Source organism: Mobula birostris, chromosome 13, assembly GCF_030028105.1.
Source record: "Mobula birostris isolate sMobBir1 chromosome 13, sMobBir1.hap1, whole genome shotgun sequence".
In the NCBI taxonomy this organism is placed as follows: domain Eukaryota; kingdom Metazoa; phylum Chordata; class Chondrichthyes; order Myliobatiformes; family Myliobatidae; genus Mobula; species Mobula birostris.
This window is the reverse complement of record NC_092382.1, coordinates 96226802-96254234: the sequence shown is the minus strand read 5'-3', so window position 1 is coordinate 96254234 and position 27433 is coordinate 96226802. Positions and strand designations below refer to the sequence as shown.

General features: G+C 45.3%; 1 protein-coding gene across 7 annotated transcripts in view; it reads left to right on the top strand.

Annotated features, from left to right (window-relative positions):
• Positions 1 to 27433, top strand: part of LOC140207191 (ecto-ADP-ribosyltransferase 5-like) — a 38304-nt gene that overhangs the window by 8630 nt on the left and 2241 nt on the right. For 2 of the 7 annotated variants that reach the window (XM_072275547.1, XM_072275543.1), the window contains exon 2: positions 24949 to 25086. The exons of 1 other annotated variant lie outside the window; for it this stretch is intronic. In XM_072275547.1, the coding sequence (XP_072131648.1) occupies positions 25026 to 25086 (61 nt within the window). In that variant the 5' untranslated portion in view covers positions 24949 to 25025. Of the gene's footprint in view, positions 1 to 8353; positions 8494 to 8846; positions 8872 to 19223; positions 19430 to 24948; positions 25087 to 27433 lie in introns of those variants that run through there. 4 more of the 7 variants (XM_072275544.1, XM_072275545.1, XM_072275546.1 and 1 more) reach the window with 4 other exon arrangements.

Sequence of the window (27433 nt, the reverse complement as noted above, 5' to 3'; positions counted from 1 at the left end):
ATTGATGCAGAGAAATTTCTTTAGCCGTAAGGTGGTGAATTTGTGGAATTTGTTACCACAGGCAGCTGTTGGGGCCGGGTTTTTGAGTATATTTAGGCAGAACCTAATAGGTTGTTGATTGGACACGGCATCAAAGGTTACGTGGGGCAGGCCGAGGGGTGGGACTGAGGAGGGGGGAAGAAAGCGATCGGCCACGATTGAATGGCAGTGCAGACTCGGTGGGCAAGATCGCTGGTATGTCTTAGGGTCTAAATATAAGTGTTAACAGTGGCGAGCACTCTGCGTACTGCTGAAGAGCAACACTGTGGGGGACATCATGTGAGTAAATAGCTAGATATAAAAAAGTGCTTTCGACAACCGGAGATAGAGAAGAAAATAAATCTGAAGCTGTGAGTTGCAAACGAATGACATCGATACAAAGAGACCCATAAGACCCAGGAGCAGAATTGGGCCATGTGGCCTATTGAGTGTGCTTCGCAATTCAATCATGGCCGATACTTTTTATTTTGTTAACTCCTCAGCCCCACTCCCTTGCCAGTATAGAAATGATCCGCTAATAGGCTCAACGACATGCTGCTCTACAAACCATCTCATAAGCATTCAACAAATTCGCTCTCTTGGGTCTATTACCAAACTGAGTCTCCCGATTCACCGGCAGGTTAAAATCGCCCGTGTCTATCAGAAGATTTTCACGTCGGCTTGATTTCCAGTTGTAAGCTGTAGTCCATATCGCAGCTATTGCTTGGAGGCCTGTACATAACTGCCATCAGGTTAATCTTACCTTGCAGTTTCTTAACCCACGAGGTTTCAAAATCTTACGATACCGTGGCACGCTTTTCTAATGATTCGATGCCATTCCTTACCAGCAGAGCAACGTCACCCCCTCTACGTGCCATCCTTTCCCTCCGATACGACTTGTAACCTTGGGCATTCAGCTCTCAGCTACAGCCATCCTTCAGATACACTTCAAAGATGGTGATAATACCATATCCAACAGATTGTAAAATTACAACAAGATCATTCACCTTACTTCTTATACTCTGTGCATTGAGATATAACACTTTGAGTACTGTATTTGCTACCCTTTTATACTCTGCATCCCTAATACTAACTAATACTCACCTGCTGCCCTGCTGGCTGCAATTATGCACTGTCATAATCTGTCAGCATATACCTGCCATTCCTGACAGTCTGACTGCACACTGTGTTTGATTTTTAACCATCCGTCCTACCGTCACTCCCTTCAGTCCAGTTCCCACCCACTCCCCCACCCCAGCACGCCAGATTAATTTAAACCCTCCCCAGCAGCTCTAACAAACCCGCTTTCGAGAACATTCGACCCCTCGTTCTCAGCTGCAACCAGTCACTTTTGTAGATGGTAATCTTCCCCTTAAGAGATCACAAGCATCCACGAATCTGAATTCCGGCTTCCCGCACCGGGTTATCAGCCACGCATTTATCTGCCAAATTCTGCTGTTTCTATCCTCACTGGCGCGTGGCACGTAGGAATCCAGAACTTCTTACCTTGGAGGGCCTGCTTCTGAGCTTTCTGCCTAGCCCTCTAAATTCCCTCTTCAGGACCTCATTGCTTTTCCTTCCTATGCCGTTGGTACCAACATGTGCCGAGACACCGGAATGCTCTCCCTCCCTCTCCAAAATGCTGTGGACAGGATCCCAGACGTCTGTGATCCTGGCACCTGGGAAGAAAACTACCATCCGGCTTTCCCGTTTGTTCCTCTGACTATTAAGTCCACTAAAACTACCGCTCCCCTCTTCTCCCCCTTTCCCTTCCGGTCCACTGGCCCACGCTCAGTGCCAGTAACCTGATTTCCCTGGCATTCCGCTGGGGGGTCGTACCCTAGAAAAATATCCAAAACGGTATACTTACTATTCAGGACAAAGGTCACTGGAGTGCTCTGAGCCAACTGCCTATTCGCCTTCTCATTCCTTCTCCTGACCGTCACCAAGCTACCTGCCTTCTTGCAGTTTAAGGGTGATCAAATTCCTGTAACTCCGATCAATGATTTCCGCATTCTCCTGTGAGAAAAAAAAAGATACAGATGTTGAGATAAGAGGCAAAGGAGACAACCTGTGTGTCCGTATATGACTCCTGAGAGAATGGTATATAAATAAATCGATAGGCGGACGGGACAGGTTACACCTGAACCCTACGGGGTCCAATATTCTTGAGGGCAGATTGGCTAGAGTTGTTAGGTTGGGTTTAAACTAATGGGGCGGGGAATATCCACGATAGTGCTGAAATGAGGCAGTTGGTTTACCGCAAAGTATAGTGAGCCTCCGAGCAAGGAGAGGATGATGATCGGGCAGAATTGGAGTCAACAGGAAAGGGTGCAAAAAATCGAAATGGTGATTCCAGAAAAAAAGGTGTTGCATTTGAATGAGTGGAACACACGGAATACGGCCGATGAACTTGCTGCACAGTTACAGTTGGGCAGATATGACTATCTAGGCATCACTGACTCATGCGTGAAAGAAGATTATCGCTGGGAGATTAATGTCCAAGGATACACATTGTATCGAAAGGATGGGCAGGAAGGCAGAGGGGTTGGAAAGGTACCGATAATGCCCTGAGCAGTTGTCGCAATACTTCCCTTCAATATTTGGTCAGATGCCTTGCTACTTCCGTACCGAACGGTGTTGGAGGTGGTCCGAACACTCTCGAACGTGCTACCGTAAAATGCTGAGGGAGGCGCTGCTGTGCTTTCCCGACCAAAGAGGCGGTGTTGAGAGAGCAGGTGAGTTCGTCCGTTACGTGCATTCCCGGAAGCTTGGTCTTCCTAATTCACTCCATGGTGAAACCGTGAGTGTACAGAGAGGGGTGATCAGCCTGCGGCTAGCTAAAGTCCGCAATCTCCTCTTTGGGCTTGCCCACGTTGAGATTCAGGCTGTCGGGCTCGCACCATTCTTCTAGCCTATCTGTCTTCTCTTGGTACGGCGTGGCTATTGATGAGGCCAACCTTGTTGATGTTTTTTTTTCTTAATGTGTTCACTTATGTGATGTAGGCGTCGCCAGGTAAGCCAGCATTAGTCGCCCATCCCTAGTTGCCCTTGAGAAGATGGTGTTGGGCTGCTGTCTTGAAGCGATGCAATCCCTGAGGTGTAGCTACATCCACAGTGCTGTTACGGAAGGAATTACATGATTTTGACCTTGCGCCAATAAGGGGGACGGCGATACGTTTCCAAGTGAGTGACTTGGAGGGGGATTCCCTAGTGGTGGTGTCCCCAAGTATCTGCTGCTCTCGTCCATTTAGATGGTAGTGGTCGTAGCCCAGTAAGGCGCCGCCTTAGGAACTCCATTGTGTTGTTGCAGTGAAAGTTGAGTCATCAATGAACTGGTTAATTTGTTTAGAACCACATATAGCAATGCGACCATGCAGTCATTTTGTTTCTCCCCAAGGCGGTGGTTCTAGTCATAGTCATAGTCATAGTCATACTTTATTGATCTCGGGGGAAATTGGTTTCGTTACAGTTGCACCATAAATAATTAAATAGTAATAAAACTATAAATAGTTAACTAGTAATATGTAAATTATGCCAGGAAATAAGTCCAGAACCAGCCTATTGGCTCAGGGTTTCTGACCCTCCAAGGGAGGAGTTATAAAGTTTGATGACCACGACAAGAATGACTTCCTATGACGCTCTGTGTTGCATCTCGATGGAATGAGTCTCTGGCTGAATGTACTCCTGTGCCCACCCAGTACATGACGTAGTGGATGGGAGACATTGTCCAAGATGGCATGCAACGTACACAGCATCCTCTTTTCAGACACCACAGTGAGAGAGTCCAGTTCCATCCCCACAACATCACTGGTCTTACGAATGAGTTTGTTGATTCTGTTGGCGTCTGCTACCCCCAGCCCGCTGCCCCAGCACACAACAGCAAACATGATCGCACTGGTCACCATTACCTTGGGACATGATCTCCCAAGGTCACTAGGTGAGATACCATTATCAAACAGGGTATGAATGTGAACTCTGCATCATACGTCTTCAACCAGAGTGAAGACTCCGATGAATTCACCACTGAATACATCTCGAAAGGATTCAAAGTGCTGGTTAGCATGGTTTGCTGTTACATATGCGAATAGTTAGGGTAAGCGTGAGTTTGTCTGGCACTCGTATGGTCGTTCGAGGGAACGACATGGGGGAGTGCCGTTGTCACAAGAGTAATATATGTTGGGATTGGTAGGGTAAGGGGAATAGTGGTGATAGGCGGTGTATGAAGGATACCTTCATAAATCTGCGTGGACGAGATGAGCGTATGAAATGTGTGTTCTTTTATGGGTGAAGTCAAGGGAGCTGCTGGTTTGCACAGGTTTTGGGTTATTGGTAGGGGGAAAGTTTGAGATGCTCCGGATGTGGGGTGTGTGGCTGTTGAGTGTTGGGTGTGTGCACAGGTGGGAAATTGTGACGCGGGTGGTGAGTAGGACGTTGGGCTGCGGCAGTCAGCTTGGGGATAAGGGAAGATGGTGACCCATCGGTGGTAATTTGTGATAGGCTTTCGGGTGGATGGGGTGAGCGGGGGAGGTGTGTAAAATGTATGGAGTCGTCTCCCAGTGTTTGTATGGATGAGTAGTGTAAGGTAAGGGCCGTACGTTTTTAAGTCTGTTTGGGCGGGTAAGAGAGAAGGTATTTGCGGATGGAGAGGAATGTTGGTTATGTATTCAAATTGATAATATAGGTGTGTGGTTAGTGAGATAATGACAGTGGTGACACCTGTTAAGAGGATATGCTTTTCAGCTGCCGTATTTCTCCCAGCGATTTTCTCTGAGAACGTAACAAAACACATTGATGAAGACAGAGCTGTGGGTGCAATGTAAATGGGTTTCAGTAAGATATTTGAAAAGGTTCCCTATGCAAGGCGACTTTAGGAAAAAAGGAGCCATGGGATCCAAGGAGAACTTGCTTTGTGAATCCAAGTCGAACTTGCTTTCAGATCCAGAATTGGCTTGCTCACAGAAGAGAAAGGGTGGATGTAGAGGGGTCATATTCTGCATGGAGTTCGGTGACTAGTAGTGTGCCTCTGGGGTCTGTTCTGTGACCCCTTCTTTTCGTGATTCTTATAAATTCCTGGATGAGGAAGTGGAGGGATGGGTTAGTAAGTTTGCTGATGACACAAAGTTGGGGGTGTTGTGGATAGTCTTGACGGTGGTCAAAAATTGCAGCGGGACACAGATAGGATGCAGAATCGATCTGAGAAGTGGTAAAGGGACTCCAACCTATATAAGTGTGGTGGTTGATTTTGATAGGTCGATTTGAAGACAGAATTTATTATCAATTGCAAGACTCCTGGCCGCCTGGAGGATCAAAGGGATTTTGAGGTTCTTGTAGATATGACACTCAAAGCAGCTGCGCAGGTTAACAGTGTTGCTAAGAAGGCGTATGGTGTGTTGGCATTTATCAACCTTGGGATTGAGTTTAAGAGCCGTGAGCTAATGTTACAGCTATACAAGACCTTTGTTAGACCCCACGTGGAGTACTGTGTTCAGTTCTGGTCACCTCACTACAGGAAAGATGTGGATACTATAGAAAGTGTGCTGAGAAGGTTTAAAAAGATGTCGTCTGGATTGGAGGGTGTACCTTATGAGAATAGGTTGAGTGTACTTGGCCGTTTCTCCTTGGAGCGACGGGGGATGAGAGGTGACATGATAGAGGTGTATAGGATTATGAGAGGCATTGACCGTGTGGATAGCCAAAGGCTTTTATTCCCAGGGTTGAAATGACTGATACAAGGGGGCATAGTTTTAAGGTGCTTGCAAATAGGGACCGAGAGAATACCAGGGATAAGTTTTTCACACAAAGAGTGGTGGGTGCGTGGAATGCACTGCCGGCGGCGATTGTGAAAGCGGATAAAATAGGATATTTTAAAAGCCTCTTAGGTAGCAACCTGGAGTTTAGAACAATAGAGGACCAATCCCTAGAGAAATTCTCGGCAGTCTCCAGAGTAGGTTACATTGTCGGCACAACATTGTGGGCCGAATGACCTGTATAGTGCTGTGAATCCTAAGCGGAAGAAACACTGAACCTGCCCATTCACCTTCTCCCTCAACGCCATTCAGTGCCAGATGCAGTCATACCTGGTGAGGCAACACTTCACCTGCGCTTCTGTTGGAGTCTTCTGTATCTCGGAAGCCCCCTTCCCTGCATTAGTCAAACCTGTCATTGATAGGAGTATCACGTTATCGAGGTAGTTCACTCCATCTTTAACAAGTAGGATTTCACGGTGAGCAGCTATTTTAAATCAACTCTCACTCCGCCATGTTGGTTCATGGCCTTCTCTACTGCCAGGATGAGGCCAGCCTCAGGTTGGAATAGCAACACCCCATATTCCGTTTGGGCAGCCTCCAAACTGATGACATGATCATCGATTTCTCCGACGTTCGGTAATTTTGTCCTTCCCAATTCCCCCTCCTTCCATTGCTGATTCTAGCTCCCCTCATAATCCATTACACACCTGTCCTCTCCACCTGATGCCCCAATTTCATCCCTTTTATCCCATGGTGCGCCATCCCCTCCTATCAGATCCCTTCTTCTTCAGCCTTTCACTGTTTCCACCAATCAGCCCCCAGCTTCTTATTTGATCCCTCTACACCGCCCACCTCATTTCAACTCGCACATTATTGTCGCTGGATCTCCGTCCCTTCCCCGCACCTACTTATTCCTACTTATCGGGATGCGGTGGTTAAAGTTGACGTGACGACATTTTCAAGCGGTGTCGTGAGGAGCAAGGGGCGCCTGGATGTGTCTGGTAGGTGAGCCTGCTCTGGGGAAGTGGATGGCGATTATAGGATTGTCTGGCGCCTAGTGAGTAGTACGGCGTTTGGATACGGTCTTGGTGCATTAGATGTTTGAAAGAGCGAGGTGGTCATGGTGTGCCGTGTGTTGGGCTCTTCAGAGTAAAACGCAATTGGTTGGTGTGCAAGGGGAAGTTTTGTTATAGTTGGCTCAAGAGATGTATTCTGACCATTGGATTCGGTGGATTGAATTGGAAATGGTTGGTGAGGAGTTAGGTGGTAGTTGCGGGGAGAGATACGGTGAAAGGAGATGTTGAGCGATGAGGGTGTAAGCCAGTAAAGGGAAGTGATGGTCTGGAGACTTTAGAACATAGAAGATAGAATAGTACAGCACAGTACAGGCCCTTCGGCCCACAATATTGTGCCGACCCTCAAACCCTGCCTCCCATATAAGCCCCCATCTTAGATTCCTCCATATACCTGTCTAGTAGTCTCTTAAACTTCACTAGTGTATCTGCCTCCACCACTGACTCAGGCAGTGCATTCCACGCACCAACCACTCACTGAGTGAAAAACCTTCCTCTAATATCCTCCTTGAACTTCCCATCCCTTACCGTAAAGCCATGTCCTCCTGTATTGAGCAGTGGTGCCCGGGGGAAGAGGCGCTGGCTGTCCACTCTATCTAATCCTCTTATTATCTTGTACAGCTCTATCATGTCTCCTATCATGCTTGACGTAGTAGAGGCTGAAAATGGAGTTCTCGAAGGTGGGTCCAGAGCACCGTTAGCTGAGGTAGAGGTGATGTGTGCGATTCCTGAGAGTGAGGATAGAAATGGGGTTCTGTAGCATAATCAGGAGATGCTGGTTGGGACATGGAGGTTTGTGGTTGGGTCTAGTGTGAGATCTGCTGCTTAAGCAAGGTTCGTTAGCAGAGGAAGAGTCGTTTGTGTGTGTGTGTGTGTGTGTGTATGTGTGTGTATGTGTGTGTGTGTGTGTGTGTGTGTTTGTGTGTATGTGTGTGTGTGTGTATGTGTGTTTGTGTGTGTGTGTGTATGTGTGTATGTGTGTGTATGTGTGTGTGTATGTGTGTGTGTGTATGTGTGTGTGTGTGTGTGTGTGTTTGTGTGTATGTGTGTGAGTCTTTGTGTATGTGCGTATGTGCATTTTGTGTGCGAGTCTAAGTTTCTGTGGGGGAGGGGGTGTTATAATAATACGCCTGCGTGCCTGTGTTTGTACGTGTGGAGTGTGTCCACAATGTATATTTTTCTGTATGCATTTATGCGAAGGATGTGTGTGTGTGTGTGTGTGTGTGTGTGTGTGTGTGCATTTGTGTCTATCCATGCGTGCTCAGTAAAATTGTGTACTTGTACATGTGTTTGTGTGCGTATGTTTGAGCCTCTGTGCATAGAAGAGAAAGCGAGAGTGCAGGCCCATAATATGCAACGTAGGCGAATGAGGGAGATATGTGCCAAAATGACGGCTGAAAGTGAACCGCCTGTGCAAAACAGGGTGGACTCAGCACGGTGCAAGTTGTAAACAACAGTCGAGGGGTATTATCACGTGATTAAATGCTCGCGCATGCTCAGAAGCGTACTGGTACTGTGGAAGTTCAACACGATTTGGAAACGCCTGCCAACTGTTGCAGTGAGCGTTTCCTCCCGAGAGTTTTGAGGGGGAATTTGAAACTGAACAGGATGTAGAAATGTGTGACTCGAATTCATTGAAAAATAAACACAAGGTGAGTGACAGTAAACGTGCCACGGATTTATATTCGATGCATGCGCGGTGAGATTAAATTTATAAGCACAGGGAGTGGACGGTGACAACTTCAGAACTGAGAGATTTAGTGTTAATACTGATCAACCAATAGCAGAGTAAATAGCAGCGGTGTCGGTAAACACAACTCTTTCCAAAAATACGAGTACTTGGAACTGAAGCCCGGATGTGCTGCCGCCTGACCCCGTTGTCCCTCCTGACAGACTCAGGCAAACCACATCTATCATTATCCAATCAGACTCCCGGAGGAAGTAGTTTCCTGTTTCGGCTCAGGCTTGTCATGTGATCGATGCACTGACAGTTGCAGGAAGGGCGAATCTGCTAGCGCTGTAATTTGCAAGTAAGTTGATTGTGGTCATAAACACTACTTCTGCACAGTAAGGTCAGTTATGACTGTTCACCCGACCGCACAGCAGTTAATGTGAAGAAAAGTAAATACTATTGTCATATATAGAGTCATTCCCCTGCCAGCATATTTATCAAGTTCATACAATTAGTACTATATCAGAATCAATGAAAGATCAACTGGAGTGCTTTATGCCATAAGATATAGGAGTAGAATTAAGCCATTCAACCCGGCGAGTCTACTCCGCTATTCTATCATTGCTGATCCCCGATCCCACTCAATCCCGTACACCGGCCTTCTCGCCATATCCTTTGTGATCCTGACCGATCAGGAAACAATGAACTTGCGCCTTAAATATAACCACCGCAGTCTGTAGCGGAGCAGTCCACACATTTACTACTCTCTGACTAAAACTATCCATCATTGTCCTTGTTCTAAAGCGTCTCCCCTCAGTTCTGAGGCTGTGCCCTCGAGTTCTAATTGCCCCCACCACAGGAAACACCCACTCCACATCCAGTCTATCTAGTCCTTTGGATAGTCGGTAGGTTTCAATGAGATCGCCGCACATTTTTCTAAATTCCAGTGACTACAGGCCCAAGCTCCCAAACCACATAACCATATAACCATATAACAATTACAGCACGGAAACAGGCCATCTCGGCCCTTCTCGTCCGTGCCGAACTCTTACTCTCACCTCTTCCCACCGACCTGCACGCAGCCGATAACCCTCCATTTCTTTCATGTCCATATATCTATCCAAACGTCCCTCTTCATTCCTGGAATCAACCTGGGAAAACTCCTTTGGATTTTCTCCAATGTCAGCACATCCTTTCTGAGACATGAACCCATATGACCCTTGTGGCTAAAGGGGTCAGGGGGTATGGAGAGAAGCCAGGTACAGGGTTCTGAATTGGATGATCAGCTGTAATCATACTGAATGGCGGTACAGGCTCGAAGGGCCGAATGGCCTACTCCTGCACCTTTTTTCTATGTTTCTATGTTTAAAACTGCTGGTAGTACTCCATATACTGCTTGACTAGAGTGTTATAAATCTTTAACATTATCTCTTTGTTTTCATCTGCTACGCCCTGTGAAATAAATCCCAACATTTCATCTGCCTTGTTTACCATAGACTCAACACGTAAATGCTGGGGGTCTTACACGACGACTCTGAAATCCCTCTGCACCTCTGTTGTTTGAATCTTATCCCCATTTAGGTAATAGTCCGTACTGTTGTTCCTTCTATAAAAATGCATGATCAAACATTTCCCAATGCTGTATTCCATCTGCCACTTATCCACAACACTACCTACCCCTCCGTCTACCTTCATATCATCCACAAATCTTGCCACAAGACTATCAATTCCATTAGCGAAATCACTGAGGAACAATGTGAAAAGCCGCGGTTCCAATGCTGACCATTGACGAACACCACTAGTCACCGGCAGCCAACTAGTAAAGGCCCGTTTTACTCCCACTCGCTGCCTCCTGCCGGTTAGCCATTCTCTTATCCATGGCATTACCTATCCTGTGACGACACATAGCTGTATGTTGTTAAGCAGCCTCATCTGTGGCAATTAATTAAACGCCTTCTGAAAATCAAAGTTAATGAAATTCACTGCCTCTCCGTTGTCTACCCGGCTTGTTAGTTCCTCCAAGAATTCTAACAGATTTGTCAGGCAAGATTTCCCTTTACACAAACCATGCTGATTTTGACTTATTTTATCATTTGTCCCCAGGTACCTCAAAACCTCCTCCTTAATAATAGTCTCCAACACTTTCCCAACGACTGAGGTTGGACTAACTGGACTATAATTTCTTTTATTTTGCTTTCCTCCCTCCTTAAAGAGTGGTGTGAATTTTGCAATCTTCTAGTCCTCCGGAAACATGCCAGATTCAAGGCATTCTTGAAAGATCATGACCAATGCAGCCGTTATCTCTTCAGCATCCTCTCTCAGGACTCTGGATGTAGACAATCTCGCTCAGGTGAAATATGCACCTTAAAAGTTTGCAAAGCGCTTTTGCCTTTGTAATAGAAATGGTACTCGCTCAGAAACCTCTGGCACCCTACTCGTGTCTTCCACAGTGAGTACAGATGCAAAGTACCTATTAAGTTTGTCTTCCCGCCCCCCGCCCCCTCCTACTGCTACCTCGTCAGCATCATTTTCCAATGGTCCAATATTAACTACTACGTCATTTTTACTCTTGATTTACCCTTTTGGTATCCTGCTTTTGAATTGACTACACTGTCCACACATTTCAACTTGTCCTTTGCTTTAGCTTTTCAGTGGCCTTTTGTTGGATTTTAAAAATTTCTCAATCATCCAACTTCGCACTCCCTTTTGCACCCTTATGTGCCCTTTTCTTGGCTTTTATCCAGCCCTTACGTTCTTTTGCAAGCTACGGTTGCCTACCCTTGCCATCTGAGAACTTCTTCTTCTGGAGGAGATATCTATCCCGACCCTTGTAAACTATTCCCAGATACTTCAGCTATCTCGATTCTGCCATCATCCCCGTCAGTATCCCCCGCCAGTCCGCCCGGGCAAGCTCCTCTCTCGTGCCTTCGTAATTCCCTTTAGACTACTGCATAGAAACATAGAAATATAGAAAACGTGCAGCACAATACAGGCCGTTCGGCCCACAAAGCTGTGCCGAACATGTCATTACTTTAGAACTACCAACGCTTACCCATAGCTCTCTATTTTTCTAAGCTCCAGGAATTCATCCAGGAGTCTCTTAAAAGACCCTATCGTGATGCTTCCACTGCCGCCGCTGGCAACCCATTCCACGCACTCACCATTCTCTCCGTAAAAAACTTACCCATGGCATCTCCTCTGTACATATTTCCAAGCACCTTAAAACTCTGCCCTATCGTGCTGGCCATTTCAGACTTGGGAAAAAGCCGCTGACTATACATAAGATAAATGCTCCTCATTGTCCTGTGCACATCTATCAGGTCAACTCTCATCCTCCGTCGCTCCAAGGAGAAAAGGCCGAGTTCACTCAACCTATTCTCATAAGGCACGCTCGCCAATCCAGGCAACATCCTTGTAAATCTCCTCTGCACCCTTTCTATGGTTTCCACGTCCTTCCTGTAGTGACGTGACCAGAACTGTGCACAGTACTCCAAGTGGGGTCTGACCAGGGTCCTATATAACTGGAACATTATCTCTCGGCTCTTAAACTCAATCCCACGATTGATGAATGCACCGTAAGCCTTCTTAACCACAGAGTCAAACTGCGCAGCAGCTTTGAGTGTCCTATAGACACGGACCCCAAGCCCGCTCTGATCCTTCACACTGCCAAGAGTCTTACCATTAATGCTATATTCTGCCATCATATTGGACCTACCAGAATGAGCCACCTTATACTTATCTGGGCTGAACTCCATCTGCCACTTCTCAGCTCAGTTTTGCCTCCTATAAATGTCCCGCTGTAATTTCTGACATTGTTCCATACTATACACATCAAACTCAAATTTTGTGTCATCGGCAAATTTACTAACCCGTCCCTCCACTTCTTCGCCCAGGTCATTTATAAAAATCACAAAGAGTAGGGGTCCCAGAGCAGATCCCTAAGGTACACCACTGGTCACCGGCCTCCATGCAGAATGTGACCCGTCTACAACCGCTCTTTGTCTTCTGTGGGCAAGCCAATTCTACATCCACAAAGCAATGTCCTCTTGGATCCCATGCCTCCTAACTTTCTCAATAAGCCTTGCATGGGGTACCTTATCAAATGCCTTGCTAAAATCCGTATACACTACATCTATTGCTCTACCTTCATCAATGTGTTCAGTCACATCCTCAAGATATTCAGTCAGGCTCGTAAGGCACAACTTGCCTTTGACAAAGCCATGCTGACTATTTCTAATCACATTATGCCTCTCCAAATGTTCATAAATTCTGCCTCTCAGGATCTTCTCCATCAACATACCAGCCACTGAAGTAAGAATCACTGGTCTATAATTTCCTGGGCTATCCCTACTCCTTTTCTTGAATGAGGGAACAACATCCGCAAACTTCTGATCCTCCGGAACTTCTCCTGTCCTCAGTGAAGATGCAAAGATCATCGCCTGATGCTCAGCAATTTCCCCCCTCTCTTCCCACGGTAATCTGGGGTACATCTCGTCCTGTCCTGGTGACTTATCCAACTTGATGCTTTCCAAAAGTTCCAGCACATCCTTTCCCTTAATATATACATGCTCAAGCTTTTCAGTCTGCTGCAAGTCATCCCTACAATCGTCAGGATCCTTTTCCATAGTGAATACTGAAGCAAAGTATTCATTAATTAGCACTGTCATCTCCTCTGGTTCCATCACACTATTCCACTGTCACACTCGATTGGTCCTTATCTCTCACGTTTTATCCTCTTGCTTGCAGAATGCTTTGGGGTTTTCCTTTATCCTGTCGGCCAAGGCCTTCTCATGGCCCCTTCTGGCCCTACTAATTTCGTTCTTAAGCTTCTTCCTGCTGGCCTTATAATCTTCTAGATCTCTATCATTAACTAGTTTTTTGATGTTTCGTAAGCTCCTCCTTTCTTCTTAGCTAGAGTTACAACAGCCTTTATACACCACAGGTCCTGTACGCTACCATCCTTTCACTGTCTTATTGGAACGTATCTCCAGGAGAACCTCACGCAAATATCCCCTGAACATTTGCCACATTTCTTCCGTATGATTCCCTGAGAACATCTGTTTCCAATTTATGTTTCCTGCCTGATAGCCTCACATTTCCCCTTACTCCAATTAAACGTTTCCCTAACTGGTCTGCTCCTATCCCTCTCCAATGATATGGTAAAGGAGATAGAATTGTGATCAGTATCTGCGAAACGCTCTCCCACTGAGAGACCTAATACCTGCCCAGGTTCATTTCCCAATACCAGATCAAGTACAACCTCTCCTCTTGTAGGTTTATCTACATATTGTGTCAGGAAACCTTCCTGAACACACCTAACAAACTCTACCCCATCTAAACCCCTCACTCTAGGGAAATGCCAATCAATATTTGGAAAATTAAAATCTCCCACCAGAGCAACTCTGTTATTATTACTCCATTCCAGAATCCGTCTCCCTATCTCGTCCTCGATGTCCCTGTTACTGTTGGGTGGTCTAAAAAAAATACCCAGTAGAGTTATGTACCCCTTCCACTCTTCTACCCAGGGAGACTCCGTAGACGACCCCTCAATGATTTCCTCCTTTTCTGCAGCCGTGACACTATCTCTGATCAACAGTACCAAGCCCCCATCTCTTTTGCCTCTTTCCTTTTCCTTTCTGAAACATCTAAAGCCTGACACTTGATGCAACCATTCCTGCCCCTGCACCATCTGTAAGGGCCACAACACCACAGCTCCAAGTGTTGATCCATGCACTAAGCTCATCCACTTTATTCATAATACTCCTCGCATTAAAATAAGACACATCTCAAACCAGCGGTCTGAGTGCGTCCCTTCTCTGTCACCTTCTCTATTGCGATGCTGATACATGCCATTGTATGCTTCTCCCACTTAAACTGCATTATGAGTTCAATCATATTCTCATCATTGCCTTCAAAGGGCTCCTTTACGTTAAGCTCACTAATAAGATCTGGGTCAATACACAATAACTAATCTAAGAACCTTTCGCTCAGTAGGGTCAAGCACAAGCTGCTTTAAAAACCACCTCGTAGGCATTCAACAGATTTCCTCTCTTGCGATCAGACGCCAATTTGATCTTCCCAACCCTCTTGCATATTGAAGTCCCCATTACAATAATGGCTTTACCCTTATTAACTATGCAGAAGGCAACAAACTATGCAAATTCAAATATGAATAAAGAATAATAAATAACGCCCACGTGAAATAAAAAGATGACGGATTCTTGAAGTGAGATTATTGGCTGTAAGAATAACTCAGTGGTTGGGCAATTGAGGGCAGCTAACCGCTTTGTTCAAGTTTGCCGGGTAGAAACTATTCTTGAACATGCTGATACGAGTCCTGAGGATCGTATCAACGAGAAAAGAGCATGGCCTAGGTCGTGAGGATCTTTGATGATGGAGGCTGCTATCCTGCAATAGTGTTTCCTTTAGATTTGCTCAATCATTTGTAGGGTTACACTACGCCTAATCCTCTGCCTTTTGTAGGATTTTCCGTTCAGAGTCGTTGTTGTTTCAAAGCTAGGCCGCGATTGAGCCAATCAATATAATTTGCACAGCACAGCACATTTATTGAATTTTGTCAAAGCTTTAGATGTTATTATGAATCTATGCTGTCTCCTAAAGACGTAGTAAAATTGTTGTCATTTGTTCGCAATTGCAAGCGTTCTAAGTCCAGGTCAGGCCCACTGAAATAGTAACAGCCAGGCATTTAAAGTTGATAACTTTCTCCTCCTCTGATCTTCCGATGAGGACGGGCTCGTGGACTTCTGGGTACCCTATCCAGTAGTCTACAATCAGTTCCTTGGTCTTACTTGCATTGAGTGACAGGTTGTTGTTATGACTCCAGATTTCAATCTCTCTCCTGTATACCAGATACATTGCCATCGGCTCTCAAACGTGAGTCTTCAGCAAGCCTGAATATGGAATTGGATCTGAGTAAAAGGGGGCTTCTTGGTGAATCAATACCTACAGACAGAGGTAAACAACAAGTTGAGATAGCTGAAAGGGGAAAGTAAAAACCGAGAACGAGAAAGACGCATACAAGAAAATACAAGGTAGAAAGCGAAGTTAATAACCACATAAGTGACAACAGGATATAGAAAGTTTGGAAATTCAGCCATTGGAGTTGAATGCTCGCCCCATGAACTGAGAGACGATGCATTTTGACAGATTATCAATGTTCCTTCGTTGGACCCAGGTGTCTCTAATTTCCAATCTAACATCTGGAGGGATATTTAATTGTGTGGTGAGAAAGGAGTAGCTTATTAGGATTTTGATAACTGTTTTCATGATTTCGACACAACATATTGCGATGAAGGGACTACTTCTCTGACATTTTGTTTGATATTCTGTGTTCTATGCACTGTTCTGTGATCTCATCAATGTCTTACTAAATTCCATGCATACAACATCCACAGATCGTCCATCATCGATCATTTCCGCTGCCTCCTTAAAAAAAAAATCATTGAAGTCAGCGAGACATGACCTACCCTGCACAAAGTCCATAATTGGGCCACCATGAACCGAATGCTTAAGTACCTTCTCCCTATTCGTCCTTTCCACAGCTTCTCTACCACGTCGTGAGATTATCCCTTCTTGAATAACAGGACACCCCTAACTAGCTTGCAGTCCAGTGTATACTCGCATGTGGAAACTGAGGTCAAAAAGGCCCTCGCCCGAGCAAACCCATCTCCTGCCTTTCTTAATGACAATCACGGGTTCTGCTTATCATTTATGTGATAAACATTGGGGCGGAATGTTTTTACAAGGCACTGTAGACATTTCTGTAACAGATAAGGCAAGCCAGGCAGAGCTTAACTTAAAACAACAAGAAATAATAATCACACAATCTCAAAGACAGACAATTGCAACAGAGATAAATTCCTGTAGATCGGAAACGGCGGTGATTTTTTTTTCAACACTAATTCATGCGATGCTGCATTCCCCTTAAGATAGAGCGCCTGCTATTACCCACGGAGTTAAACACAGAGAGGAAGAAGGTCCTGCACCAAAATATTCAAGAGCAGTTCATACCCTTCAACCATCAGGTTATTAAACACGCACAAGGCTGCACTAGTCACTGAACACAACTTCTGGACTCACGTTCAGGGACTCCAGTTCTCTGTTTTATTTGCGTACTTATTAATAATTGCATCCTTATTTTTTCCTTCATTCAACCTTATAAAACTGGAGGTGCAGGCGTAGCCGAGCACGATCATTACTCATTTGCTAGAAAGATTAGGATTACTCTTGCGGTATTTCCTTTCATGGTGCTCTGAAAAGTGACATAAATATTGCCGTCTAAGCCGAAGTGTTTAATACTATTGCGTAGTGAGTTTTGAATGATACCAGTTGTAATACCATCGGGACAATATATACCTTTTTCAAGTCCCATTCTCTTTCAATTTCCTCTTTTAATTCAGTATTTTTCTGGCGTTGTTTCACTTATTGACTCTTTTTAAATTGAGTGTGCTTGGAATGGCTATATCGATTCAGTAAGTTGTTCTTGCTGGTTTATACTGTAATAATATACCAGAAAAGTTATTATGGATTCTCCTAATTTTAATAATGGATCAGTCGTATTATAGTTCGTAGGACTCGACTCTAAAACTAAGTTAGGTGTGTATTTATAGCAAGGTATTATGTTTTTTTTTCTGAATTTGCATTTTGAAGCATGATTTTGGTCGATGGTGTCTCTACTTGATTATTGCCCGCGAATGTAATCAGGTTGAGTCAAATTGCCACACGGGCCTTATATTTCCTCAGTATTTCGGTAGCTTTTCTTTTAATTCTCCTGCTCGAGTTATCCATTCTTGTGACTCGGCTGGGCAGATTATAACTGTTCTTAAGGTTTCCATTGCGTTTCTTGATCACTTCTGACAATTCGGTGTTCCTATTTCATCACACTGTTTTTGGTTTCTATTAACGAGTGCCTCTGTTTTGTTGTCATCCCACCTCAGTGCTGTTAATACAGGGAAATCTTGGAGGAAAACCCGATGCAGTCTGCAAGAGGCTTGTGTGAGGGGTTTCTGCTTTTATGTTACTGCTTAGGTTAGTCAAACTGGGTTCTTTGTTATGTTATAAATAAATTGTTTTTTTTATTATCTGAAATGCTGGGAAAGTTCTCTCGCTGCAGATTGTCTGGGTTATATTATTGATAAGAGGAGCAATGAACAAATGAGTATCCATGCTGTTCTTACTGGGGGTTAAATTCTGTCTCACATGGCTGGGAAACGGTGTTTTGGCGGGCTTTTGGAGGAGAGACCGGGGGTAAGACAGACGTGCTGGGAAGCGCTCTGTTCGATCACATTGGGTGGTCCCGAGCTTCGAGTCGAGGGGGTCGGAGTGGATCGCAGGGTGAAGAGAGAAGACCCCGGGCATTTGAGCTCCAACTGTGTGCACGAAGAAATTGAACTTTGATAAGTCTGGCGTCTTTATATTTTTCTTTTATATTGCATCTCTATTAATCTCATAGTCCTAATAAGATTTAGAAAGTGTAATCTGTAAAATGCAATTATCTGCTACCTGATGATGATGTTTGAGGTCGAATCAGGTGGCATTACACAGCAACCGATGCAACCGGTTCAGCGGCGGACGGGGTTTCCCCTAGATAATTACGAACCGATATAGCTGAGCGTTACACTTGGGACAGGATTTGTATTCCGGCAAAACAATGACTCCAAGCATAACGCCAAAGCTGCACGGGAATGGCTGAGAAAGAACGAGGATAATGTCTTGGAGTGGCCAAGTCAGAGCCCAGACCTCAATCCAATTGAAAATTTGTGGCTGGACTTGAAAAGGGCCGTTCACTCAGAATGGCCTTGCAGTCCGACAGAGCTTTGGCGGTTTTGTAAAGAAGAGAGGGGGAAAAAAGCAGTGTCCAGATAAGCAAACCTGGCAGAGACCTCACCAACCAGATTCAAGGCTGCAATTTCTGCCATAGGTGCAGCAAATAAATACCGAATTGAAAGGGGTGAGTACTTACATAATCAATTTAGCAGGTCGGGCAGCATCCGTGGAAAAGATCGGTCGACGTTTCGGGCCGTAACCTTCGTCCTGACGAAGGGTTCCGGCCCGAAACGTCGACCGATCTTTTCCACGAATGCTGCCCGATCTGCTGAGTTCCTCCAGCGTGTTGTGAGTGTTGCTTTGACCCCAGCACCTGCAGATTATTTTGTGTTTACGTAAACAATTATATTTTTTCTTTATATTTGTAATTACTTTAGAGAACCTCTTTCAGATTCTGTGGAGGCACGAATTCTGTGTTATATAGCTATAACCATCAGTTTTGAGCGGTTGTTGCTGTAATCTTACTTTCATCAGCGCCTCGGGCGGGGGGAGGGCGTGTTGGTATCCCCATTATTTTCTTGTATATCCTTGTTGTTGACTTGAGGTTGCTTCCTTCTAGCTCTTGTGCAACTTCGTAGTTTGTGTGGCTTAACATAGCTGTAGGGATTTATTTATGCTATTTGTTGTGTATTTACCTGCCTGAATGGATAAGCTGTTGATGAAGTGTGTCCCTCTGTGCTGTCATGTCAGTCTCAAGCTCTTTTTTCGGTAATATACACGCGTGCTGAACGTATTTACTTTTAATAATCTCTTCATGCATGTTTTCTTTCATTATCTTTCAGGTATCAAGTGTAATTGTTTTTATTATATGACATTAATAATTGAATCTTTTTCCATTTCCACTGTCTGACTTTTTTTTTGTAGGTTTTCGATGGTTCTATTGCACTTCCTTGTTGTACTGTGACGTCTGCAAGAAAGTAAAACTCAGGATACTCTATGGTAACATTTCGGCACTTTGATCATAAATGCTCTTCGAACTTTCAATACTCATGCAGTGATGCGTTTTGCGATGGTACTGACGGAGTGAAACCCTCAAGGATAGGACTAAGCCGTTTGCTCGTAACCTTGCGGTAAGAAACTGAGTGAGTGCTGATGAAGTCACGTTGTGGTGCAGTACTGATCGTGTCATACTGATGAGTGACATGCTACGTGGTGGTACTAATGGTGCGATAGGAATGGTGGAGTCACTCACTTTTGGAATAGTGCACATGGTGGCACTGGTGAACTGAAATATTGTGCTCAGCGGTACAACGTGAGATGGATCTGGTGGAGAGATCTACTCTTGGACAGTACTCATGAAGGAAGCACACTATGGGTCGCGATAACTGAGTAAAACACTATGGGCCGTGCTGATGAAGTGACGCACTGTGGTGAGCGACTCCTGGAAAGATGACAAGGCTGGACTGACACATGGTGCATTACATCTGACAGAATGATCCGGTTTGGGTAGTACTGCTGGTGAGTTTGACCCTGGAGTAACAATTCCGGAATGAATACTCTGTGGCAGTGCAGGTGGAGTGAAGAGCTATCGGCGAACACTGATGGATGGCGCACGGCGGGATACCAAAGTGTAGACTGATGGGGGTCATGGTACCGATGACGTCACACCCATGCGGATAGTGTGCACCCATAGAGATTCTGCTGCACAGGGTGAATCCCTTTGACAGGGCTGTGATTTGGCAGTACACTAAAAGTAGTTCTGAAGGAGTGATACTTTATAGAATAATATCGATGGAGTTATATAATGAGGGTTAATTGTGCTGGGTGATGAACTATTGATTAGTACTGAGACAGTGATGCACTCCGAGATGATAGTGATGATTTGATACGCCATGAGAGAGGTGAGTGCCTGGAATTCATGGTCATCGACGGTGGTAGAGGCGGATGCAATAGGGTCTTTTAAGAGACTCTTAGATAGGTACATGGATCTCAGTAAAACAGAGGGCTATACGGTAGGGTAATTCTAGGCAGCTTCCAGAGTAGGTTACATAGTCATCACAAAATTGTGGGACGAAAAGTCTGCAATGGGCTGTAGATCTGTACATTCTATCTTCTCATGCGGTGTTATAACATGAGGTTGGAGTTATACAGTGAGATAGTGTGGAATAGCACCAACACAGAGTCACACACTGCTGAGATACGACTGATCGAGTAATTGACGGAAAGATTGTTTTAAAACAGTGATATACTAGGAGTTTCCTTACTCGGTGATAATACAGAGTTGCCGAGACATGCAATTCTAGGTGGCGCTCGTGGCAGGACACCATCCACTCCTGGCTTGTGCACTATGGCATTTCTGTTTGGCTCCTATAGACTCCGTGTCCTGTTCTTCCGTGCAGCGCCCGCCCTGCCTAAGCATGCCCAGGCATGCCCGCAAGTGACAGAAAACATTTTGGATAACCTTTGTGGAGAAACACTTTAGTTGACTTGAAATATGAATTTAAATGACAAATATCGGAGATTTCAAAGGAGTGGTGCGTGACAGGAAGATTTCATGATCAGCAGCCCAAAATCCGGCAGATGCAGCCGAAGGTATTCCGGAGGTAAATTCACTATTGTGCAGTGATATCAAGAGCATCAAATGATGAATATTTGAAAGTGAGTCCATAGGTTGTGGGGACGGTCTAGTGCTGGAGTGAGTGAAGCTGAGTGAAATTATCCCCACTGTTCAAGAGCCTGATAGATGGCAACCATTCCACAACCCGGTGCTGTGTGTCCTGAGTCCTGATGGCAGCAGCGGGAAACGTACCTTTTGTGGGCTGTTCCGTAGTTTGGCATATTGGGGTTTCCATACCAGGTGTTTACGTGCTGGACCTAGGACAAGTCCTCTGAAGTGACAAAACGTAGGAATTTGAAGATGCTGACACTCTGCACCGCTGTTCCACCCCCTCCTCCGATAAGGACTTGTTCATGGACCCGGGGTTTCATCTTTCTGTTGTCAATAATCAGCTCCTCGTCTTGCTGACTGAGTGAGAAGTTGTTGCTGTGACATCAGCCAGCCTACTTTTCAATCTCCCTCCTGTACGCTGATTAGTCGCTACATTCAGGGTTGGAGTTCCTACAGCCGTAAGGAATTTTCTTTGCCGCCATAAGTTTCCAACAACACGAGCAGCTCCGAAGCCATACCGTGAATTAGTGTTGAAACCGGCTGATCCTCCTTCTGTCAAATTGCAGACTTCAGCCATGGCTTTCAGTTTTGCCCGCTGTGCAGAGGGGTCAGGGGCTCCCTAACAGCGGCACTGCAGTTCCAGAACCAAAGGTCCAGCCAACGTGGACAGAGGCCTTACAACTGAATTACCGGGCTCCAATTGATGGATGGCGCGACCAATATTTTTACGGGGTATGGAATGATTTGCCGTGCTAAGGAAATATATTGTCCTGCTATGGGAATGGGCTGATCTGCAACCGAAATAGGTTGTTCCGAAATGACTTGCAACTGATAATTTTACAATTTTTTAAAAAAAATATCCAAGCAGTAGTCTCAATCCTAATTTCCAAACGCTATGATCCGCTATTGAGAGTGAAAACTCCATACAAATTTGTAGATAGAAGTGTACCAATGAGATGGGTCTCATTCAAAATCACTGGGTACCAATTGAAGCTCCCAGGAACGTAATTTGTATGAACACTAGGGGGCGCATTGATTTTGCATTTCCATACTGTCGCCAGCATCAAGCATTATAAATTGCTACTGGCATATATGAACTATTTCAAATAGATGTAGTAAACTAATTGTTAAACTGCAATGAAAGTAGCAATTAAACAGTCTAATCTAAGAACTAAACACACTCATTGAAAATGCTGTTCAGTATTTCCGCAGTGGGAAGAAGACTGTTGGTCTATGCCACGCCCAATCGTTATCTACTTATGCACATCTGTTTGGACGCCAGTGGGTCTTCGGATTCCTAAGAAAGAAAATTACCCCAGATTTTTTTCCAAAACCGCTTTATGACTAATGCTCTCTAATTTATGCAACACGCTGAAAATCCTCCTCTGCACCCTCACCAATTCCGGCACACACTTCCTGTAACGCCACAAGCACAAACGCATACAGTTATTCTCCAAATGTGGCTGATCCATAGTCTTATCCAGATGTAACATCCCTTCCTGAATAAACCGACCGCTGAAAGTAGGTATGCCATACAGCATCCATATCAGCCTATATACCTGCCCTGGCACTGGCTGCACACCCTCTCAATCAACCTAATTGCGCGCCTGTTATTCACTGGGCACAGCACTCCTTTACCTTAATCTTATAAAATGTACCACCTCACCCTTTGCAGGTTTAAACTGCAGGCCGCTACATTAGCATTGCGGTCAGAGCGACTCTCGGAGTGTAGCAGTTCGAATTTTAAGAAGTTTGTAAGTCCTTCCCGTGAGGGCGCTGGTTTTCTTCGGGTCCTCCGGTTTCCTCCTACTGTCCAAGATGTATCGGTTAGCAGACTGTCTCTCGATTAGGCTAGGTCGAATAGTTGGGTTGCTGAGCGAGGCAACTCGTTGGGCCGGAAGGAACCTTTAAATAAATAATGAATCATTTTCCTGTCTTCGTTCTCTCCGGAGCCAATTTACCGATCTATAACCTTATGAAACAACTAACACATAGTTCCGTACTAATTACTATCATGAACTCCACAGAACAGACATACTGACATTGTAGATGGTTCACAGAACATTCACGAGAATGATTCCAGGAATGAAAGGGTAACGGATGAGGGACGTCTGGCAGCACTTGGGCTGTATTCCCTGGAGTTCAGGAGAATAAGGGAGGATTTTACAGAAACATTCCATATGTTGAAAGGCCTGAACAGATTACATATGGGAAAGTTATTTCCCATGGTAGGGGATTGTAGGACAGAAGGGAACGACGTCAGGATTGAAAGACGTCCTTCTAGAACTGAGATGCGGAGAAATTACTTTATTCAGAGGGTGGAAAATCTGTGGAATTTGTTGCCACGAGCGGCTGTGGAGGCCAATTCACTGGGTGTATTTAAGACTTAGGTAGGTTCTTAATTAATCAGGGCTATAAAGGGTATGTGCTAAAAGCAGGGGAGTGGTGATGAAATGGATCAGACCATGATTAAATGGCGGAGCAGACTCGATGGGCCGACTTCTGCTCCTCTGTCTTATGGTCTTATGTGCTTATGGTGAACCTTGCCCAAGACATCCAGTCAGATTAACAAATTTTCAACATTACTTTTTGTCTCCTACGTTCAAGCCAAATGTGAAACCAGGTCGTAAAGTAATTGTAAATTGCGCCATTAAAAGAAATGATGGAATGCTTTACAATATCCACTGCGCTCATTAAATATTGCCCTTACCTCTTCAATGAAATCAAATTCGTGAGACAGCATATAACCCGTGCAAAATAACGTTGACTGACCCTAGTGGGACTTTGTTTATTTCTCAATACGGGTAAATTGTAAATATAGAAAACCTCTCACGTCCATAATTCTTATTGTCACGAGACAAAGGAGCAAAGGGCCGATGCAGTGACGCATTTTGGGATGATACCAGTTGAGTGACAAACTGTGGGCTAGTAGCTATGGAGTGCAATACCGTGAATAAACATAGAAGCATAGAAAACCTACAGCACAATACAGGCCCTTCGGCCCTCAAAGTTGTGCCGATCATGGCCTTACCTTAGAAATTACCTAAGGTTGTTATAGCTCTCTAATTTTCTAAACTCAATGTACCTATCCGGGAGTCTGTTAAAAGACTCTATCGTATCCGCCTCCACCACCGCCTCTGGCAACCCATTCGACGCACTCAGCACTCTCTGCGTAAAAAAAAACTTACCTCTGACATCTCCTCTGCACCTACTCCCAAGCGCCTTAAAACTGTGCCCTCTCATGCTAGCCGTTTCAGCGCTGGGAAAAAGCCTCTGACTATCTACCAGATCAATGCCTCTCATCATCTTATACATCTCTATCAGGTCACCTCTCATCCTCCGTCGCTCCAAGGGGAGAAGGCCGAGTTCACTCAACCTATTCTCATAGTATAACCTGATCTGTTGTTGCATTGATGGCTTGTCCTGATGGAGCGACCGGCTGTGCGGTAGGGGTGATGGAGTGGCACTCTACACGGTACTATGATGGAGTGACACCCTGTGGAGCGGTACTGATGGAATGATGAACCGTAGAGAAATGTTGCCGGGAACACGGTCCTTTACCACTCATTGAGTGACACACTGTGCTATAGTATAAACGCGTTCCATCTAGGACAGGACAGAAAATGAGGATATCGGGAAAAAATAAAATGTGGATTCATTTTGATAGATGTAATTTGCCAGGTTCGGCATTCGAGGTTCAAGAAAAACGGCATGAACATTCAACATTAGGATATGGGCAGGAAGCAGAGAGTTGAGTTTTGAGCGGATTCAACTGGCTCGCTCTTCCAAAGAGGTCTCCTTCCGGGATGTCAATTCATCTGTGGGTTCTTGATTGTACAAAATAAGTTTTGCTTGATATACTTGGAAGGAAGTGAAGCAAAACGCATCTTCCGTGCGGGTACCATCCACAAACCTCGCGATAAAATTGGAAATGAAGGGAGTACAGTGATGGCTAATGTGGCGCTTTCTTCCCTTCCGCAGACGGTTTCTGAGAGAAGTGAACTGAAGACTCTGTACAACCTCATCAGTCGTTGGGGCGATTTCGTATTCCAGCGAGAATGGAAACAAAACACCTGTGTTTCTGGTTTCTGATTCTTGGGATCACTCTCGGTCCGTCCTGTAAGTATCTGCGTTTTGCCTTCGACTCGTTAAGACAGAAACTGGGAAGGTTGTTCAATTCTTTTCATAGAGCGTGACAAAACAGGTGTTAGGCCGCGTCTGTGTTATCGCCTTTAGATCTGGTCATTCCATTCCACGCTGAGAGTGACCAGTGACTTGAACGCGCTGCCTTTCATGGCAGTCGAGGCAAAAACGATAGAAGCGTTTCAGAGTCTCCTTCAAAGGCAGATGGATGTTCAGGGAATGGAGGTTAGGTATGGTGCGCAGGCATAAGGATTAGTTTTATTTAGCTATTCAATTACTCTCTTAGTTATATCGGCACAACGTGGTGGGCAATGGGGGTGGGAGCTGTTGCGGGCAGGGCTGTTCTGCTAGGATTTACAGTCATCGTCAGTTGCGTACATGCGCTACAGCCTCCCGATGTTCGGGTTTCATTCAGATAGAACATAGAACATAGAATAGTACAGCATAATACAGGCCCTTCGGCCCACAATGTTGTGCCGACACTCAAACCCTGCTTCCCATATAAGCCCCCACCTTAAATTCCTCCATATACCTGTCTAGTAGCCTCTTAAACTTCACTAGTGTATCTGCCTCCACCACTGACTCAGGCAGTGCATTCCACGCACCAACCACTCTCTGAGTAAAAAATCTTCCTCTAATATCCCCCTTGAACTTCCCACCCCTTACCTTAAAGCCATGTCCTCTTGTATTGAGCAGTGGTGCCCTGGGAAAGAGGCGCTGCCTATCCACTCTATACCTATTCCTCTTATTATCTTGTACACATCTATTGTGTCTCCTCTCATCCTCCTTCTCTCCAAAGAGTAAAGCCCTAGCTCCCTTAATCTGTGATCATGAGGCATACTCTCTAAACCAGGCGGCATTCTGGTAAATCTCCTCTGTACCCTTTCCAATGCTTCCACATCCTTCCTATAGTGAAGCGACCAGAACTGGACACAGTACTCCAAGTGTGGCCGAACCAGAGTTTTATAGAGCTGCATCATTACATCCCGACTCCTAAACTCCATCCCTCGGCTTATGAAAGCTAACACCACATAAGCTTTCTTAGCTACCCTATACAACTGTGAACAACTTTCAGGGATTTCTGGACATGTACCCCCAGATCCTTCTGCTCCTCCACACTACCAAGTATCTTGCCATTTACTTTGTACTCTGCCTTGGAGTTTGTCCTTCCAAAGGGTACCACCTCACACTTCTCCGGGTTGAACTCCATATGACACTTCTCAGCCCACTTCTGCATCCTATCAATGTCTCTCTGCAATCTTTGACAATCCTCTACACTATCTAAAACACCACCAACCTTTGTGTCGTCTACAAACTTGCCAATTCACCTTTCTACCTCCACATCCAGGTCGTTAATAAATGTCACGAAAAGTAGAGGTCCCAGAACAGACCCTTGTGGGACACCACTAGTCACAATCCTCCAATCTGAAAGTACTCCCTGCACCACGACCCTCTGCTTTCTGCAGGCCAGCCAATTCTGAATCCACCTGGCCAAACTTCCTTGGATCCCATGCCTTCTGACTTTCTGAATAGGCCTACCATGTGGAAGATAAGCGCAAGGTCTGATATATGGGGGGAACCAAACGACGCGAGGACTTTCAGTATGAATGGCAGGTTCCTGGTGGCTTCGGAAGGGCAGAGAGACCTGAATTTCAAAAGAGACAAAAGGACGGGTATAGAGGCTAATGAAGACGGCATTTCCCATGCTGGCTACGAGACAAGGGGCTGAGTATCTAAGTTTGGCTGTTATATAGCAACTTTAGAAGTCACTTGTGATTTTTCAGTTGGCATACTGTATACAACTTCGGCTCCCCTACTACAGGACAAAAGATAGTAAACGTAGAGGAGTACTGGGGAGATTTAGGAAGAAAACTGGTATACAGATGTCGCGATAAACGCAGGTTCTACCAATGCCCGATGGGCTGAGTTATTGAGAGATGCTGGGCAGTGTCCGACCTGAGGGGGGACTTTTCTTTTCTTACACAGAGAGTGGTCGGTTTATGCACAACAGCAAATGTTTTCTGCATCTACTCTACCTTTACCTCCTGTCATTTTGTAAACAGCTGACGGCCTCACCCACAGCCCCACACCTCCTCCGCTGCGCTGCGAGGAATTCAAAGTCAAGCGCGTCGAATCTCTGATCAGAGGTGATCAGATCTCGTCCCAGTGGAATCAGAGCGGGACTCCTCTGCATTCACTGCAGTGCGGTCCCACGATGTAGCGGAGAAAACGGGAAAACCACCCCAGCTTTGCTGTACAATTCCACAATACTGTCCCTGCTTTAGAAATTACATTACCCGTCTGTAGACCGTCACCCTTCCAC